Source organism: Squalius cephalus (genome assembly GCF_949319135.1).
Source record: "Squalius cephalus genome assembly, chromosome: 6".
NCBI lineage: Eukaryota > Metazoa > Chordata > Actinopteri > Cypriniformes > Leuciscidae > Squalius > Squalius cephalus.
In genome coordinates this window covers 13192578-13214102 of record NC_137127.1, presented here as the reverse complement: position 1 = coordinate 13214102, position 21525 = coordinate 13192578, and the positions used below count along the sequence as shown (strand labels likewise).

The 21525-nt window shown below is 36.3% G+C and overlaps 1 protein-coding gene across 1 annotated transcript in view; it reads left to right on the top strand.

Annotated features, from left to right (window-relative positions):
• LOC307159797 (DNA topoisomerase I, mitochondrial) overlaps window positions 1-21525 on the top strand; it is a 34287-nt gene that overhangs the window by 509 nt on the left and 12253 nt on the right. Inside the window, exons 2-12 of the mRNA XM_079873413.1 lie at window positions 35-116; window positions 950-1031; window positions 2831-2874; window positions 3855-3980; window positions 7279-7369; window positions 8644-8765; window positions 8848-8963; window positions 11361-11482; window positions 20147-20269; window positions 20393-20580; window positions 20854-20998. Of these exons, the coding sequence (XP_079729539.1) occupies window positions 37-116; window positions 950-1031; window positions 2831-2874; window positions 3855-3980; window positions 7279-7369; window positions 8644-8765; window positions 8848-8963; window positions 11361-11482; window positions 20147-20269; window positions 20393-20580; window positions 20854-20998 (1239 nt within the window). The 5' untranslated portion in view covers window positions 35-36. The remainder of the gene's footprint in view (window positions 1-34; window positions 117-949; window positions 1032-2830; window positions 2875-3854; window positions 3981-7278; window positions 7370-8643; window positions 8766-8847; window positions 8964-11360; window positions 11483-20146; window positions 20270-20392; window positions 20581-20853; window positions 20999-21525) is intronic.

Here is a 21525-nt window from a genome sequence, read left to right as displayed (position 1 = left end):
GTTGTTGAATTTCTGATTTGCATCAACTTTTTAGGAATGACAGAAGACTCCAGCTCTGTGAAAGCCATGGAAAAAGAGTTGAATGATAATCCATGCTCGAGTGAAGATGCATTTGCGTGAGTAACTTACAGCAGTTATTAAAAGTAACTTACACTGTACATCGCACTACTAGGCCCTTTATACATCACCACCAAAATGTTGCACTGCATGTCCAATCACATCACATCCCCAAACACTTGTCCAAATGTTCTGTAGGCAAGAGAAGCTCTTGTTCTTGGCTTCTTGACATCCTGTAATTGTGCTCTTGCTGGCACACACTGCATTCAAATTCACACATCACCTCTAATGCATCTATGAAGTCTGTAGATGAGTGTACGAGTAGGCTAAATATGTGTTAGTCAACTGAGAATAAGCGCTATTTAATGGCAACACAAACAACAGCTGCGCATTATTATACACAGCGCTGCACTTTGCAGCACGAAACGCCTTTCGTGTTACTGCGAAAGATGGAGACAAATTGAGCCTCCCAAACAAATGATGTGCACCAGAAATCGTAAATCTAACCAAGTGTGAACTGAGTGCCAGAGAGCTTGCATTCATTATTCAGAGAGTTGTACTCCATCTTCTTTATGAATAAATTATTTTACTTTGATATCTAATGCATTATATGAGCGCGATAACACCGGGGACATCCATCCGTCTCTGGCATTTGTAATTAATCTGATGAAAGACTTGGACACCTGTAAGTGTTGCTGACAGCAGCCTGTTGTGATGAAGCCTGCTGGCAGACTGTCAAACACTCCAGTGAAGGGAGAAGTTTATTTTTAATGCGACTATATGGATTCAGAACTCATGAGCATCGTCTCATCTATTCCCAACCCTTTTTCTTTTCTGATATGTTTGTCTTTTGCCTCATATCCCTTCCCTCGTCATTTGTGTTCCTCCACAGAGTAAACCCAAAGAAAAAGAAATCAAGGGCCAAAGGAAAGGTGAAGACTCAGCATGAAGGGAAGGAGAAAACGCACAGGAAGGTAGTTCTTCAATGTCACCATTAATTTTCTTTCGTCATGCCCCTGGGATTCTCTCAAGTCCAGCTTAATTAAGAGACCCTGTTAGCTTTGCTGTAAAGGAATATGTATGCAGTCATATCATTCAGAGCTTTCAACCTGTTTCATAGGTTACAGGGACACAAATATAACAAGAACGGACTGCTACACGGAGCATAACCTAAAAGCGTTTAGTCAGCGAGCAATCAAGTCTGTGATCGGGATGACAGATTCATAGGTTACGGAAACAGAGATGTAACAAGAATGGACTGTTACGCAGAGCAAACAATGCAATCTTCCCTTTTCAGAGCGGTTGCACCAAACCACTCATTATCTGTGAACGATAGTAATAGTATGTTCTCTAGTGCAACCCACTTCAAGCCATGCAGATATTTTTGTAGTGGAATGCAGTATGATTCTCCTTGACAGCTTCGGGCGCCAGTTTGGCCTCAAGTGGTCTAGATGTCTTTCCATGATAGCAGGTTGTAAGCCATTTGATTAGACTGGGCTTCCCTGTGGTGTGTCAAACCTACAAATAGCCCTCCTTTCCCACTGCAACTTTACATTTGCATAATGCGGCTTCTTCATCTCTTTGATATTTCCATGTATTGCCTCTTCTTTATTTATTACCTGCCACCTTAATACAGTGTTTTACTGGTTCTTGCACTGTGGAATGAGATGGAATTGTAAAGGAATGTCCTTGTCAAGACAGTAAGTAGATTGCTTGGAACTTTTTTTTGATTTTTATTATTCAATTTGTTGGGATGTACATGAACACACACACACACACACACATATATATATATATATATATATATATATATATGTATGTATATTAGTAAGTTTTTTTTTTTTTTAAGAAATTTATACTTCTTTTCTGCGTGGAATATGATCAAAAGTGGCTAAACTCCAACCTTTAAGGACACCAATTTTCTTTGTGAATGAATAATGTATCGTAAATAAATAATGGGGTACTTTCCATAAGATCATCTCTTAATGCAAATCAAACCAGCTATTAGGCTAACTGAAATATAAGCATGCCAATATCTAGGTATGGTAAAGGGTATGTGATGTGGGGCTATTTTAATTCCAAAGGCCAAGGGAACTTTATCAGGATGCATCGTATCCTGGATCCATGAAGTAACTGGCCTTTAAAAATAAAAATCTGCTTGCCTCTATGGGAATTTAACATAGGGGTGTCCTGACTTATGCACCTTGTATTTTAAGGAAGAACGTTTATTTATTTTCGATACATTATTCACTCACAAAGAAAATTGGTGTCCTTAAAGGTTGAAGTTTTCCTAATTTTTTTTTTAATTGATGCATTAAGATCAATTTCCAAAAGATTATATTTTTAATCCTCTTTTTAGTCAACTTTAGTCATTTATGCTAAGCACTATTATTCAAAAAAGTCACTGTTAAAAAATATATTAGGCAAAACAATTACTTTCAATATTGATAATAAGAAGGAGAGTTTCTTGATCACCAAACCAACATATTACAATGATTACAAAGGATCATGTGACACTAAAGACTGGAGTAATGATACTAAAAATTAAGCTTTGCTGTCACAGGAATAATGTGATTTAATTATTAATGTAATGAATATTTTATTTATATTATTTTAAATCCATAGTTGCATTAAACCCTGTGCTGTTTAACTCAGCATCCATTGTTATTGATAACCATCCAGACGATCAAGGCAATAGTGCCACCATATTTGGGAAAAGCAAAACAAAAGTTACCATCAGCTAGTTGTCATGATTTTTTTTTTTATGTTTCAGATGAAAACACCTAAAGAGGAGTGCATGGACTTTGAAGAAAGAAGGTACAGTGAGACCACTGTCACATGTGAGGGTATTTTTAATAGCTAGCACTGCACATGTAGTATTGCAGATCCAGACTTTTGATTTAGAGAAATGGCATCAGCAGCCAGCAGCTGCACTTGGAAATGAGTTTTAATCCATTTACAATTCAAATATGCAATCATATTTTTTTTTTCTCTTTCCTTTAGAGTTGATGAAAATTAATTCTGATGATTTGAAAGTGCGCAGTTCTGGACAATATCCATTCCGATTTTCTCGCTACATTGGCTGTCTTTCAGGAAATTAATTTATTTATTAGAAAGAAAGATGTGGCATGTCAGAAAAGTAATAAGTGAAAAGCATTCAGATCAGAATGGGGGGGGGGGGGGGGGGGTAGATTGGAGCCTGAGGCACAAGTCTGGGAAAGCAAACGTTTAACATGAAGCTGTATTTCATATACAGAAATAATTTAATATGTAAGATTTTCAGATATAAAAGTTAGACCATCTCAGATTTCTCGTTGACTGTTTCTGTCTCACGATAAGAACACGGTATGTCTCTAATCAGGGACTTTGACAATCAGACGCTTTGTAAATCAATTCCTGCTGGTGATTGCAGGTGGGAGGTTGATTTACACGACAGAGGTCAGACTTTAAAACTGCTGAAGGTGTCCGAGTGTTCTTTTACACTTAATCTTTCCTAGAAAGTTCTTTGCTGAATTGAACCATTTGTTATTGTGATTGTAATTAATTGATTTGGTCTGTTCACCTCCCACCACATCTGAATCATGCTTTATGGAAATTGAAGCTTGCATCTCTTTGCAATTATCCTTGGACTTAATTACTGTAATTATATAATTATCATCAGTGGCCATTAAGCATTATTGTGTAATCACCATAATTTAGTCATTGTCATTGGTCAATGCGTTTTTGTCCTTTAGTTTTTTTTTAGACTGAAGTTCTCACAGCCTTTTAATGTGTTATTGACTGTTTGTCTTGTTTAGGTCTCTAGTGATTGTGAAGGAAGAGCCAGACAAAGATCCAGACTTTGTAACAGAAGGGAACGGGAAAAAGAGGAAAAGAAAAGCGGATAAAACGGATGGTCCCTCTTCTACCTCTGAAGCACCTTTGTAAGTTTTTTTTTTTTTTTTTTTTTTTTTTTTTTCCTGGGTGTAGCAATGAATAAGCCAATAACATATCCCTTTTTCCTCTTCATATATTTCTTATGTATAGGTAAAGTGGGGTAAGCTGTGCCACTTTTTACTTAAAGCGATAGCTCACCTAAAAATTCCAAACATGTATGACTTCCTTTTACAAAAGGAGATGTTTAGCAGATTGTCAAAGCTGCTTGTTGTCCATACCATGAAAGTGGAGGGTACCAAGGGCAGCCATGGTCACCATTTACTTTCATCTAATGGAAATGAAATTTACAGTACAGTACATAAAATGAAATGATTTTATGGGCCTAGAACAAACAGCTTGTACATTTAATTGATCATTTATGGCTAATCTTTAATCAAATAATTAACATGGTTTTGTAAATTGGAGGATCACCAATATACATGCTATACCTGAATTTGTGCATAATTTAATGTAAAATTAATAAAAAAAAATTGCATTTAAATTACAAAGACCTTGCAATTTAAACATTGTCTAGCTTATTAAATTATTCAGTTTATTTAATGACCATTTGACTACTTTTACTCAAATACTATGCAACTAGACAAATTTTGGCATGTGTACTTTTATTGTAATGTGTGTCTTGCCAGCGGAGGATGGAATTTCTTTTGATTGTCACAGTTGCCTTTGAATTGCTCCCTTTAAAGTGATAGTTCACCCAAAAATGAAAATTACCCCATAATTTACTCACCCTCAAGCCTTCCTAGGTGTATATGACTCGGAGTTATAAAAAATGTCCTGCTCTTTTCAAGCTTTATAATAGCAGTGAATGGAGGATGATATTTTGAAGCCCAAAAAAGTGCATCCATCCATGATAAAAGTAATCCATTCGTCTCCATGGGGTTAATAAAGGCCTTCGCAAGCGATGCGTTTGTGTAAGAGAAATATCCATATTTATAACTTAATCAACTAAAATAACTAGTTTCCGCCAGACGGCCTGCGCAAGTCGAATTACACCAAAAGAGGAACACTTGACGCGATGTATGACGTAGGATGTAGGAGTAGCGTAAGCTTAAACGCCTCTCACGGTTCAAACAAACAGGGCAGGGCAACAAACTCAAGCTCCCCCGACATTTCTCTTTTTAAAAATTCTCGTTTTAGACTTCTATTTCGTGACTGGTGTTTTGTTTTGCTCTATCCTCTGCACTTCTGCATTCATCAATGCGTTGGGTCAAGGGTTACTCTTTTGCTGTAAATCTGTCGTAAGCTAGTTATTTTAGTTGATAAAGTTTTAAATATGGATATTTATCTCACAAAAACACATTATTTCACGTCAGAAGACCGGATCAGTGTGGAGTACTTTTATGAAGGATGGGTTCACTTTTTTTAACTCAGATTCTTTTCGTCTGAAAGAGGAAAGTCATATACAGTGCTATGCATAAGTTTAGACACCCATGCTAAAGTTGACTAAAAAGAGGAATAAAAAAATCATCTTTTGGAAATTGTACTTAATGCCTTAAAGGAGAACTCCGGTCAATTTTAACATTGAGCTCATTTTTTTGTACATTTGGAGTGCTGTCAATACAGAGAACAACGACAAAAATCGGTGTTGCCTACACCGAGTTATTCTATTTTTAAAATTTGCACCCTGTTGACTTCAATGGGGCAAGTACTAAACCTGCTTTTAGCCTCTTAACATCCTTGATGTGTCATTACAAGTGCACAGAAAATGTGAGTGATTCCTTCTGAGTGAACACGAGTGAGTCTGACTGCAGTAGATGTGAAAGAAATGTATAAAAATGATGTTATTTAAGCCAGCGCAAATACCTTTGTTTACATCCTGTTTTTCGGTTGAAGTCCAAAGTAGTCGATTGCCGAGTTCACGCGCGTGATCATAGGTATTAAACCTATGCGTGTGAACTCTGCAATCGACTACTTTGGACTTCAACCGAAAAACAGGATGTAAACAAAGGTATTTGCGCTGGCTTAAATAACATCATTTTTATACATTTCTTTCACATCTACTGCAGTCAGACTCACTCGTGTTCACTCAGAAGGAATCACTCACATTTTCTGTGCACTTGTAATGACACATCAAGGATGTTAAGAGGCTAAAAGCAGGTTTAGTACTTGCCCCATTGAAGTCAACAGGGTGCAAATTTTAAAAATAGAATAACTCGGTGTAGGCAACACCGATTTTTGTCGTTGTTCTCTGTATTGACAGCACTCCAAATGTACAAAAAAATGAGCTCAATGCTAAAATTGACCGGAGTTCTCCTTTAATTAAAAAAATTAGGAAAAATCCAACCTTTAAGTTCCCTTGACCTTTGGAATTAAAATAGCCCCACATCATCACATAGCCTTCACCATACCTAGAGATTGGCATGGAGTACTTTCCATAAGATCATCTCTCAATGCAAATCAAACCAGCTATTAGGCTAACTGAAATAAAACCATGCCAATCTCTAGGTATGGTGAAGGCTATGTGATGATGTGGGGCTATTTTAATTCCAAAGGCCAAGGGAACTTTATCAGGATGCATAGTATCCTGGATCCATGAAGTAACTGGCCTTTAAAAATAAAAATCTGCCTGCCTCTATGGGAATTTAACATGGGGTGTCCAAACTTATGCACCCTGTATTTTAAGGAAGAACATTTATTTATTTACGATACATTATTCATTCACAAAGAAAATTGGTGTCCTTAAAGGTTGGATTTTTCCTATTTTTTAAAATTACGGCATTAAGTTCAATTTCCAAAAGATGATTTTTTTATTCCTCTTTTTAGTCGACTTTAGCATGGGTGTCTAAACTTATGCATAGCACTGTACACCTAGGTTAGCTTGAGGGTGAGTAAATCATGGGGTAATTTTCATTTTTGGTTGAACTATCCCTTTAAATGGATGATTTTTTTGTAAAGTCGTTTAACAACATGCTGAAACATTTTAGCATAAAAAAGATAATTTGTATCAATCACAGACACCTGTATATGATGCACTTGTAAATGATGGTGTTGGTATTATTTTTTTGAATGTCTCTTATGCTCTCCCAGGCTGCATTTATTTTATTCAAAATCCAGTAAAATAGTAATATTGTAAAGTATTACAGTTTAAAATAACTGCAATTTATTCCTGTGATTGCAAAGCTAAATGTTAGTAGCCATTGCCCCAGTTTTCAGTATCACATGGTTCTTATTCAGAAATTATTCTAATATGCTGATTTGGTGCACAAGAAACATTTCTTGTTATCAGTGTTGAATGAAATTTAAGAGACGAAAAAGTATTGACTGCTTACTGTATGTCCCTGAAAGGCCAAAGAAGAAGAAGAAGAAAGCTGCAGAAGAGGGACAGGGAAACTCTGCAACAGCAAAGAAGAAAAAAAATAAGGACAAAAAAGAAAAGGTGGGCTTTACCCAGAGTGCATTAGTGGTACATTGATTATAGAGAGAAGAACTTAGTGACTGTGTGCTGAAATGCTAGTAATTTTGGTATTGAAAGCCAAAAATTATTAAAAAGGACACATGCTGAGATGAGTTACATAAAGGCACAGTTGGAAATTTCTGAGGTACTGTACATTAGTGAGTTTTGCATTATTATAAATTGATTTTATATTAATGCCTCCACCAGGTTATTTTTTTTGCGTAAAACGATGATTTAAAAAAAAAAAAAAGGAAAGAAAAGAAAATAGTCTTAATTGAAACTTCCATTCACATGGTGAAAAGTCATGTTAGCACTTTCTATTTTTTTTTTTCTCACAAATCATTTCATTCATCTTTTGCTATTCAGCTAAACTGCCATCTCTAGGTCAACGCAGCTTGTCCTTTGAGGTCATCTTACAATCTGATGGATTTAAAAGACCATGTCACAAAAGCGATTCCCTCTGCTGAAAAGCCATCATTTTGTTCAACAGCTTTCTGTTGATAGTCATTTTAGTGCTGCGGAGAGCAGTTTTGAAGAACATTTCTCTCTTGCAGAGTTCAAAATCTTATTCTCAGGAGAAACCGTTTACAGTTTTGTTTTTAGCTTACTGTGAAAAGATGCTGTCCATGTCCACGCTGCCCCTCAGGAGTTAATTTTGGTCAGGTGTTCCCACCGTCTTGACTTCTGTGCGCTTAAATTTATCCAAGTATTTTGATCTTTGTAAAAGTAAATGTTTTTTGTCTCCTGTGGATCCACCTACATTTCAACCAGGAAAGCTTTTTATCAGAATAGCCACTATTGACGCTATTGCATTCCTCCATTATAACAAAAAAGTCATGTCTAGAGATGCCCTGAAAGTTTATCATAAAAAACTCTCTAAACACCAAGAACTCATGACAAAATTGTCAACAGCAGTTAATCATGTTTGTACGTACATCCTATTTTCACAGTTTCATAGTTTTCTTTTTTAACTAGAGCCCTCTTTCAAATGTGCTTCAGAGCATCAAATCTGTTACAATTGTATTTGAAAGTAAGCAGAAATTTTAAATCAGTTTTTCAGGAAACAGGATTTTAAGTACCACATTAAGAGAAACTTAAATTATGAAGAAATGGAAAGTCTCAGTTCTCCACAGGTGGCTTTGAGTCCAGCAGTGCTTATTTAAACTGGCTATATTTTTGAAAATTTGCTACTTCTGCAAAATGCAGACAAAATGTTCACAAAGTTTGCAGTGATGACCCCCTTTTCCCTTTCAAAGGTGATAAAAGAAGGAGGGTGTTCTGTCTCCACTAAGAAGAAAAAAACCAAGGAGGAGATCCAGGCAGCCAGGGATCTCAAGATAAAGAAGAAAGAGGAGGAAGAGAAACAAAGATGGAGATGGTAGGCTCTCTGCATGCAACTTCTTGAGACCTCTTTTAGCCCAGAAGTTTTGTTTGACACTTTTCTTGACTTTTTTTCACAGGTGGGAAGAGGAGAAGTACGAGCATGGAATTAAATGGAAGTTTCTAGAACACAAAGGGCCGTATTTCCCCCCTGATTATCAACCCCTTCCTGATGATGTGAAGTTTTACTATAACGGTATGTGTTCAGACATTATGAAGATCTAGTTGCTTCTGTCTTACTTGAGTGGAAGCATTTCACAGCAAAATGTGTAAAAAAAAAAAAAAACATTTGGTTCAGAGAGGGGGTCAGTTCACTGGTCAGTGCTGTTCCCATTCATTTTTCTGGTCTGGGCACACAGCCCAGCTCAAGGTTGACCTGTTCCTCTGTTGGTGTCAGGCCTACTTCAAAGAGCACAGGAAGAGTCTTTAATCTCTTCGCTAAACTTTAAGGTCAGCTTCTTCTATTAATATCCACTCTGCCATTTACCGTAGAGAGGCGTTTCTTAAACTATAAGTGCGTTTTGGAAGGCCCAGACCATTAATCTTGGTACAATAGCCCTGAGGGGGAAGTATTTGAATTTCGTACCTGAGACTCCCTGAACGGTAAGCTATAAATGCAGTTTTGATTATATTTGTCCTAGGCCATGATTCTCGGTGATGCATTTAAAGTCCTATATTGAAGGGTTTGCTGTCGAGTCCTGTGGGAACGTGTGTTTGAAGACTCATTTTATTGTGGTTAAAAACTTTTTTTCATTGCTCACTCGTTCTGTTGGAGATCTGTGGAAATTATATCTCGCTTATCTCTGTGCTTTTGTTGTCACCAGTTATCTTGTGAGAAATTAAGTTAATAATAATGTTTATCTACTTTCTTTTTATTTGCAGATAAACGCCAAACTCTTAGTCATTAGCGATGTTGATTATTTACATATTTGGGGTTTGAGGGGGTTTTTGGGCCCTAGAGATGTTTTGACATGCCTTGACATTTGTGCTTATTTCAGTTACTTATAACAGATTGTACCTCTCGTTGGTTTCATACAGATTACATAATCAGAGACTATTTGTTTTCATTTTCATTTCAAAGTAGACATTTCAACCTTTCTATAGACATGTTTCTCATGTTTGTTTGGCAAGTATTTGCTGAGTTTCGGTTCGTTTTTTGTGACGGGTTTCAAAAAGAAATTCACAGAGACTCTTTACAGTTTCAAATGATGTCTTTTAGGCCTCGTTCAGACTGTCAGTCCAAATCCGATTATTTGTGTATCCGATTCGAATCTGATCTAAAATTATTGATCCACACTGTGTATCGCAACTGTTCAGATCCGATTTGTGTGTCCATGCAGCTCTTCCATTTTCCGGAATGTCTGTATTGGTTTAATTCTATGGCAATGACGTTGCGTTGGTAGTCATGCGCCAATAACAACAAGAACCGCAACATGGAGGGGTTTGCAATAGAGATGTTGTCTTATTTTAATTTTACAACATGGAAATGTGTAGCCATGCACTGGACTACTGCGTATTTTGAGGCAGCGGCAGAACCGGAGGCTGGTATGTAACGTTACGCCTTTTTTCCCGCGCTGTCGTCTCCTCCGGTTTCAAAATATGTCTCCGTTATATTGTCATTTTCTGCTCGTCCGGCACTTTGCAACAACACAACATTGTTTGTGCAGCGACTTTCAGCATGTTTCCTATAGCAACGTCAGACAATTATGTTTTATGTGCCGTGAGAAAGTCACATAAACAACACAAAATCCAATCAGATCGTTCAGAGACTTTTGGCGCATCCAATGGACACTGTATTATCCCATGAGGCCATGGAAGAGGAATCACTATATTTGCTATGGATTTAGTGAAAATTTAGGCCAATCATTTTGATGTTATGGCAGATTAGATAAATGGCTAAAATTTATTTTCTGTTCTAGTGTCAAAAAAAAAAAAAAAAAAATGCAGTTCAAAAAGTGATTTTAGATATCACTGTTATTATTAAAAGTACGAAATGAACATATTTTTATTTGAGATATGCTGAAGGTTACATTTAACAGCATTATTAAAGTTGCAATGAAATGGAAGTAGCAACAGTTCTTTTCATACATATTTTGATGTACATTTAAATGTAACATTATCGAAAAAGGAAAAAAAAAATGTAGGGCGAGTACTTGGTTCTATTAAGCAGTTGTTGATTGAATTTAGAAATGTGGGCATTGCACTCAAAAATGGAGGCAGATGAATTTGAGTTTGCAGGGGCAGAGTTTAAACAGACTAAATGATTGGTGAAGTCCTGCATACGTTACCAGAGAGAAGTCTTGTCGTTTTTATCGGAAGATCCAGTTATGACATTTTGATTAAAAATTTTTTTTTTATGAAATGAAAGATGTGCATGGATGATTAGTTTAAAATAAAATCACAGATGTTTTTTTTTTCATGCCAAAACTAGATGGTGTTAAATCATATGCATATTTATATTACATTTTTTATTAACAGTATGTTGTTCAGTACATACTTTAACCCAAAATACTCATAATTGGTTGTTAGCTGGTTGCTTTTTTTTTCCACACTGATGTCCTCATGGTAAGTGAATATGTTCTTTTTGTTGTAGGAAAGGCAGTGAAACTCAGCCTGCCAGCTGAGGAAGTGGCACTTTTCTTTGCTCAGATGCTGGATCACGAATACACAACAAAAGAAGTCTTCCGCAATAACTTCTTCAGGGACTGGAGGAAGGTAAACCATTCCTTCACTTGTAAGCCTAGCTCAATGTTTAACCAGTAGCTTTTACAGTGAGGAGGGATGGGTGTCAGGTTATGAGTATGGAACAGTTCTGAAGCTTGCAGCATCCCAGAAGGCCTCAGGGCGTATCATGCAGAATTAATTTCGTGCTGCTTAGTGCTCAATGCTCTTGAAAATACGATTTGTGTAAAGGCATTGATATGCTAATCCAGACAACTCGCTTCCCGCATATGAACAAATCCAATTTAACTGTTTTATTATAACACGGAAGCCCCTGCTCGCTTCACTGAGCACAGTCTCCGCCCCGTCCCCGACTGTCAATCACGAGAATGAGCAAGAGAGGAATTCAAGTGATGAGACATCGGCTCTATTATTACAGTGCTTTCGAAAAGTGTTGTATGAGTGTTTTTGTCTCTACCTGATTGTTGCTCGCTGTTTTCTTCTGAGTTATCTGTAGCATGAAGCAAAGCAAACGGTTGTTAAAAAGTGTTCATACAGATGTTTCATGACCTTTTGACCCATTTAGTACTCATCAATGAAGACTAAACCTCCGAATACAATTAAGGGTTCAGTGGATAATGAATTTCTTGTTTCAGTAAATGGCCACCCATAGTTGTGCCCACATTCTTTGACTGTGCAGTGCAGACAGCAATTAGATAAACAAGGTCAATGAAAAGTGTGCTGAGAGGGAGGAGGCATGTTTATGTACTTCTTAGCATTTGGCAATTACTGCACATTAGAGACCCGCTAGAACTGGGCGCCACAGGAGGTAATCGGAGAGCAGCCTAACTCCTGTCTAGCTACAAAACTGTGTTCAGGATAAGTGGATTCATCTTTGATTGTCTTAGTGATATTGAAATTCTAGCTGATACTGATTATATATATAATGTTATGGCAGGTAACCTAGAAATCTATAATACTTTAATAAAAAAAGTAAATGCTTTATTATGTTTTATAATACACTAAAAGCGGTATGGTAGTGAATTTAGGCATCACAACAATATATACAGCATGAAAAATAGATAATAAACTGTCCATACAGCCATACAATGAAAGCCAATGGACACCAAAACTGTTTGGAAACTCATAGGTTTTTTAAAAACATGAGTAAGTAAATGATGATTGAGTTTTCATTTTTGGTGAACTATCCCTTTAAATGAATGTCATCATTATAATAGAGGAGGGACCTTTGAGCTGCTGGTTACATTGTACCTGAAAAAAAAAAAAAAACATCTTTGCAATAATCTACCACTTAAAAAAAAAAAAAAAAAAGTTCAGTTAAATTTGATATTTAATTTAAAAAAAACACAATAACCATTATGGTGCCAATATGTTGGTCCCTACTAGTTTCACACTAGTGTTGGTAAAATCTGTTTTTGGAAGCCAGCATTGAATTATCTCTCAAATAAATTTGTGTGATTACTTTTTAAATAATCAGACTTAGGTTTTCTTCATGGCAGATGATAAAATGGAAAAAAAAAACCCATCTCGTAGGGTGTTTTCACACCTGTAGATCGTTTGTTTTGTTCTGAAACATGGACTTAATTAGTTACAATGTTGCATTTTCTTCTTGGTTCGGTTCGCTTTCACAAGGCAACCTTTCAAAGCATACCAAAATGTGTTTATGCAAGTCACATGTGAGTACAACTGTCCTCTTATTGGTCAGAGTTTTGTCTGCGTCATCCATCAAGATGATTGACAAGTTCGCTCCTTAAGCTTATTGTGGCTTTGTTTGTAACTGTCGAGACACACACAAACACTATACGAATGTAGCCATCATTCGCGCTGTTAAATTATATACTACATTCGTATTAATACTGCAGCAAATTCAAACACGCTCTCTCTGGATCTCCCAGCGCTGTCTAGAGGTTAACTGTGTCAAGACACACGCAAACATACTAATGTTATAATGCAGCTAGAGCAGGAATCAAGGCTTCATCGGGACAGCATTCTCACACAGAGAAGCGCAATTACACAACATTTTAAGATGAAGAGGTGCTCTTTTGGTTTTCAACCTTGAGAACTAATGTGCACACTCACAGAACACTGACACAGACACTACTGATATTTACAGGTGAAACTCAAAAAATTTGAATATCGTGCAAAAGTTAATTTATTTCAGTAATTCAACTTTATTTATTTATTTATTAATTTATTTGACAGGGACAGTGTACATTAATTAACATTGCTGAAAATGCACCAGAATTAGCCAAAAGGCTATTTTTCATCCGTTGTCCCTGGACAGATCTTAAAATTGTCTACCTAAAAAAAAAACACAATAAGATGATTACAGTGAACAATACAAATATAAAAAGCAGTAAAACAAATATAACTTCAAATCCTGTTGATAAATACAGTGTACAAGTTTACTATAATACAGACATTGTTAAAAAAAAATATATATATTTTACACATTGACACAGCAGAGACACAAGTTAAAAGGTGAAACTAATATATAGACTCATTACATGCAAAGTGAGATATTTCAAGCCTTTATTTGTTATAATTTTGATAATTATAGCTTACAGATTATGAAAACCTCAAATTCAAAATCTCAGAAAATTAGAATATTACATGAAATCAATTTAAAAAAGGATTTTACATACAGAAATGTCAGCCCTCTGAAAAGTATAATCCATGCATATGTACTCAGTACTTGGTTTGGGCCCCTTTTGCATGAATTACTGCCTCATTGCGGCGTGGCATGGATGCTATCAGCCTGTGACACTACTGAGGTGTTATGGAAGACCAGGATGCTTCAATAGCGGCCTTCAGCTCTTCTGCATTGTTCTGTCTCATGTCTCTCATCTTTCTCTTGGCAATGCCCAATAGATTCTCTATGGGGTTAAGGTCAGGCGAGTTTGCTGGCCAATCAAGCACAATAATCCCATGGTCATTGAACCAGGTTTTGGTTCTTTTGGCAGTGTGGGCAGATACCAAGTCCTGCTGGAAAATGAAGTCAGCATCTCCATAAAGCTTGTCTGCTGAAGGAAGCATGAAGTGCTCTAAAATGTCCTGGTAGACGGCTGTGTTGACTCTGGACTTAATAATTAAGCCATAATCATCAAAATTATAACAAATGAAGGCTTGCAATATCTCACTTTGCATGTAATGAGTCTATATAATATATTAGTTTCACCTTTTAAGTTGAATTACTGAAGTAAATGAACTTTTGCACAATGTTCAAATTTTTCGAGTTTCACCTGTATATAGCACATTTCCCGTTATGAGTTATAATACCATTTGGTTCATTGGTCTGTTAGGTTGGATTGCTTTCAGACCTCAAACGAACCGCCCGGTTCAGGCGGTCTTTGAGCGATAGTTTTAGTGTGGATCCGAGGGCGATTGCCGTGTTCATATGCCTAAAAAAACCAAACCAAGGGAGAAAATGTACCAGGTTCCGAAACATACTCTCAGGTGTGAGAGCACCCTTAGACTTAGATTGGAGGGACCCATACCACAACTATAGATCTGAACGTCATATAGACTTTAGGTCAGTTAGTAACCACTCTGAACATGCTAGCTTTAGTATAGCAACACAAGTTAGGACACAACAATTAGTTGTGTCCTAACTGTCCACTATATACTATGCACTATGTACTCTAACATCTAGTCCATCTGTCAATGTTATATATAGGGTTATATATAGTCTGATAGACCCTTACATTTTAATTTATTTATAAACATTATATTTGGGGTCAGTAAGATATATATTTTTTCAGTTGATCAAATGTGACAGTAAAGACTTTTACATTTGTTTTAAAAATCGTCTATTTTAAACGAATGCTGTTCTTTTGAACTCTATAGCCTACATCAACGAATATTAGAAAAAAAGATACTATTTTCAACATTGATAATGTGAAATGTTTCTTGAGTGCCAAATTATTATATTAGAATGATTTCTGAAGGATCATGTGACACTGACTGAAGACTGGACTAATGATTCTGAAAAATCAGCTTTGAATCACAGGAATAAACTATATTTTACAATATATTACAATAGAAAACAGTTTAAAATTATAATTATATTATTTCACAATATTACTGTACTAGCATTAAATCTAATTTAAACAATAGACATAGCAATGCACTATTTGTAATACTGCCGCAACATGAAACGGATTATTCACAACAAATCATGGGCTGTAATAAATGGATAACATTGCACTTTTTAGCATTGTACTCAAGTTAATTTCCATTTGTTGCCACAGAAATGAAACTTTCCTTTTAAATGCAGTGACACATTTCTCAATTGCCAGTTATCTGTGATCGCCATTTAGTACATTTGATTTATTCAACAATATAGAGGCATGGATTGTGCTGCGCTCTTGACCTAACCAATGTAGTTGATTTGTGAATCTGTGAGGTTTGAGAGTGTCTGTTTGTGTGCCATTTTTTGGGGGGCATTCTTTCCCTTTCCATCTCATTTTACTCTTTTCCTTCTCCATGCTCTGGGCTCTGCTCCCTGGCTAATGGCCCAGGGGTGCCATTTATGGCCGAGGGTGTGTGTGACAGAATGGGGAGATGGAGGGGGGCAGGTCAGATGAAATTGCTTGTGTGAGGTCCCGTGGCGCAGGTTCTCTTCACCAGCCCCTGGAGGAGAGATTAGAGTGAATCAGTGTTAGTGTGACATTTAGCACCGCAAAAGTGCAAGAATAAATCATAAGCCGACAAAAGGGAAACGCGTATGTCAGTCCTCTGTGACCCCTCCATCCGATACTTACTTTTCTCTCCTCTCAATTTTTGGTTGTCCTCGTCCTCTATCTCCTTTCCTGTGCCACATGGGAAACTGTGATCATCACAGGTGAGGGGATCTCGGCCCTCTAGTGTTGTTTTGATGATATTTAGTGTCTTCTGATGTAGGAAGTCCTTGTTGTTATTGAATGTCATGAAACAGGCCATATCTCGAAGCAATATCAGTGCAAAGGATCAGAAGGCACCCTTTTTTGACATTGAGATGTATAAAACTGCTAAAAAAACATCAGAAGTGGCTCACTTAAAAGGACTTAACTTTGAAGTAGGGCTGTTTCACATGATATATCAGTTAATTAGTGACATATTTCAGTATTCGCTCCCAAAAGTAAATAATTTAAAGACATTATTATGAGAGATGATTAAATCTTTGAATAAACAAAATGGAGCTTTAGAAATCAATTTATTGTTTGCTTTGTATGTGTCATTGAATATTCTGTCTGAGGTAGACTTGGGCGTGGTTAAACAAAACGTGTTCTTGTATTTTATTTTATTTTTTTCAAAGCAGCACAAGGCAACAAAACCAATTTTGACTAGGCATAAATATTGCGAGCAAAGGGAGAAATGTTCTTGCCTTGGCATGTATGATCAGACAGCCATTGTCTGATCAATTTACCCTTCAGAATAGCTGCTATGCATCACAAAAGTCTCAAGCACTTCCACTGAACTGAATCTTTTGCCTAGTCTGAAGTAAAATGTATGATATTCCTCTTACAAAGTTGCAATTCATGACAGGACTGCCAATTGGAATCAACCTGAATGCAAGGTCCACTCAAAAACCTGTAAATGCTCAAGATCTTGACTCCTAAGCAAGGTCAAAGTCAAATTTAAGCCTTTTCCCAAAATTTAGAAGAATTAAAATAAAGATTTAAAAGTTTGAGGTCTGTAAAATTGTATTTATTTATTCATTCTTGAAAAGAGGTCTCTTATGCTCACCAAGGCTGCATTTATTTGATCAAAAATGCAGTAAAAACAGCAATATTGTGAAATAGTATTACAATTTAAAATAACTGCTTTCTATTTTAATATATTTAAAAATGTATTCCCATAATGGCAAAGCTGAATTTTCAGCATCATTACTCCTTTCTTCAGTGCCACATGATCCTTCTTAAGTTATTGTAATATTCTGATTTGGTGCTCTAGAAACATTAGAAAACATCTACCCTTGAAAGATGAGATCATGCTAAAAGTGTCTCCAAAGTAGTAGCTGTCTCATGGAAGATGTATTGACCTGAAGATGTACTGATTGCTGTCATGAATTGTTTTCGTCCATCATTCTACTCCGAGTGTGATAATTCAAAGCCTTTTATTACAAGACAAGTTGGATAATGTTTCATTGATTCTCTCACATCAATTTATTTTCACATATTATTCTCTGTAGCCGTTTTTGCTGCTGTTACAGCATAAGGCGATGTTCTGATATGTGAAAATCTTGCAGTCAAGAATGTTTGTGTTGCTAAAAAAAAACATGAGGGTGTGAATCTTTTCTGATCTTCACACATATACGCTTACCCAAGGACAGCACTCTCAGCTTCTTTCTTATAAGATGTCTGGTAGATGTATGAAGCGAGCAGAAACTATCTTAAAACCCTGCATGGATGGGACTTGTTTTCCCTGAGGAGTTAAGTTAAATTTCTGTTTCACAGCCTTTCGTATTGATTTTAATCCTGTCCAAACTGTTTGTTTTTTTTTTTCACCTAACCGTGGGACAAATTTTGGTGCAAATTGTCTACAAGGGTTGGGACGATACACCTATCTCCCGATTCGAATCTATCACGATACTTGGGTGCCGATACGATATGTATTGCAAATTATTTATTTTTTTATTTTATTTTTTTAAGAATTGCAATTCTACAAGTATTGCGATTTGATATTGCAATTTTTTTTTTACCACTAGACCATCGGGAAAAGTTAAATCATACACTTATACAGACTGTACATGATGTATAAGATGAGTCATATTTACAAAAACAAATCATCACATCTTTCTGACTTTTATTTCAGAAGCATCATACAATACTACATTCTCTTGAATAAATGATTCAATAACAAATACATTTTTTAACAGTCACTTGTCGCCACTTATTGGCGAAACAATGTAATCGGTAAATGCGTTATTTTAAGCACCAAGTTTCTATCAAAAGCTGATCGCTATCATAGACATCAGTGTTCATATTTGAACTTTTATCCAAGTACTTCTGATAATTTTAACTGTTGCATCACAGAAATAATGATACTATGAGGTTGAAAAGACTGTTTCATTACAACTTTCTCCGGGTCAGCGGCAGCGCCAACACAGCTTTGAATGTTGCGATATGATTTTTTCAAAGTTTAATAGACAGACGAATTGAATGATCGCGTGGGTGTTTGAATCGAGATCACAGTCTTTTAAAGATTAATCGTGCGGCTCTATTATCTTATCTCTCTCAGCATATGAGTAGCGCAAGGGCTTTTCAGTGCTTTCTGTCGTCCACTTGGGATATTACGTCACTCAACACTCATAGATAACGACACATTTCATCTGTTGGAACGGAAGTGGCTAACTTCTGTCAACCTCATCTACAAGCAAGGACAAAAATAAAGCAATTGAATTTGAATTAATATCGATTCTGGAATAAAAGAAAATCGATTTTAGAATCGTAAAAAAAAAAATCGCGATAGCTAGGTAAATCGATTTTGTCTCCCAGCCCTATTGTCTACTGTGTTTCGTCTACCCTGGGGTATTATTTTAGCACAATGATTCTCCTAATGTATACGGCTACTAAAGCCGCATTTACATCACATTTTTCAAATGGCCCAATTCAGATTTTTTTTCTTCCTCCCATGTGGCACAGATCAGATATGACACATGAATGTGTAAGCAGGAAAAAAGCACATTGATTCTGATATTCTCAGATCGGTTTCAGGCCTCATTCATATGTGGAAATAAATCAGATATGAATCGGATACATGCATTTGCGTCTGCCATGCTAGCTGACAGATCAGTAATTCCCCTGTCAAAGCGAATCTTACGTTATTGAAAAAGCGATGGTGGCAAATGATGTTGACTCGGGTGGACATCAACCGTGATCACATAACTCTTTTCAATGCCGCTATGGAGGACGAAGGCTTAACCCAATGTTTTGCTGACCTTTAAAGATGGTATAGAAAGCAAAAGCTTGTATTCATCTGCGTCCATTGCAAATCGCATCAGTTTTACTTCCTTTTTGGCCTAAGCTTTTCCAGGTCAGTATGTCTACCTTGGGTTGTTTCGCCAAGTATATAGTATAAATGCAGATATTGGAAATGGGGCACTTTTAAAAGATGTAGTGAGCTGGTAATCCAAAAAATTACCTTAAGTAAAAAAATAAAAAAATAAATAAAAAAAGTTTCACTGCCTGGTGAGCCTTTAATATGGACTTTTTGCCAACTTTTTGGTTAAAATAACAGTTGGTGGTTTAAGTACAGCTGACATCTCACCCGATTTAAATCAATAAGGAAAGTTACAGACTGCTGAGAACACGGTCACTGTAGAGCAGTGTGTGGTCTGATCTGATAGTTCACCCAAAAATTTTAATTCTGTCATTAATTACTCACCCTCATGTCGTTCCAAACCCAGTTAGACTTTCGTTCATCTTCGGAATACAAATGTATCTTTTTCTAATCTTTTTGATGAAATCCGAGAGCTTTCTTTCCCTCCATAGACAGCTACGCATATGACACTTTGACGCCTCAAAAAGTTCATAAAGAGATAGTAAAATCTCTTTATGAATCCATATAAAATCCATATGAATTGAGCAGTTTAGTTAAAATTTTCTGAAGAGACTTGATCACTTTATATGATGAACAGATTGAATTTAGGCTTCGTTTTGATGGTTTGACACTTCCTTCTTGATGGTTTTGATGGTTTATGCATGTTGTGTACAGGAGATGACTTTGGAGGAGAGACAGCTAATCATGGATCTGAACAAGTGTGATTTTGGGGAGCTCCATACTATGCACAAAGAAAAGGTGGAAGCCAGAAAGAACATGAGTAAAGAGGAGAAGTTGGTGGGTGTCCTTCGAAACATCTAAATGTTTGAAATATAAATCAAAGTTACAATCTTTCAGTGGACTGCCTCATCCCTTACACTAGGTAACCAATGTTCCTCTGAATTGATAAATGTTCTCCAGGTTAATAAAGAGGTCAATCAAAAAATTGTTGAGGAGTATGGGTTCTGTGTGTTGGACCACCATCGTGAGCGCATTGGGAACTTTAAGATAGAACCTCCAGGGCTTTTTCGAGGCAGAGGAGACCATCCTAAACAGGGAATGCTGAAGAAGAAGATTCGACCTGAAGACGTTATTATCAACTGCAGCAAGTGAGGCTTTCATGTTGTAACACTCAGTCAGCATAGCCATATTATATGTTCAGAAATGGGATTGTTTCTGTAGCACTGTGGCATGAAATGTGAAGACTAACAAAAGCACATTGCTGATATGTTTGATAGAATGTTGTTTGCAAATGGGTAAAAGCAATTTTTACTCAAGATCTCTTTTGAAAAACCATATATATGCAGTTTCAAGTGATATTTCTTTCATCAATCAGTATTTTGTTTTCAGAGGAAGTATAAGGTATGAATTTAACCCTACAGAGACTCTCGTATCCCAGAACCCCCTGCTGGTCACCGCTGGAAGGAAGTTCGTCATGACAACACTGTAACGTGGTTAGCCAGCTGGACTGAGAACGTACAAGGATCTTGCAAATATGTGATGCTCAATGCCAACTCCAAACTTAAGGTATATATTATAGTCTCCGCTTCAGATTCAAAGCTTTAGCACTTGTGTATTTATTATTTTTATATATTTATTTAGCTATTTAACTGCACAATTTTACTGCATGTATACGGTTAATTGCATTTTACTTTTTTACTTTATATTTTTACTTTACTATTTACTATTATTATTGTATCTTTAGTTATTTTTTTGTTGTTCTTACCTTTTTGCTACTCTATCAGAACAGATTTGTTGCAACCCACCAAAGATCTAGATCAGGGGTTTTCAAACTTTGCAGGGAACCCCATAAATTATTATAAATGTGCATGAAATATGGAAAATGATTTAAGTATAATGTCAAATTCGGTAGATTTTAACTACCATTATTGTTGTTATTATTATATTAGCTAACTCTGGTCCCTGGAGGTCCCTGGACCCCAATTTGAAAACCCCTGATCTAGAAAAACGTACTTCAGTATAATCTACCTATATAAACTAATTCAGATAAACCCATCACTAAACAACACATAAAAACAAAACAAAAACTGAGA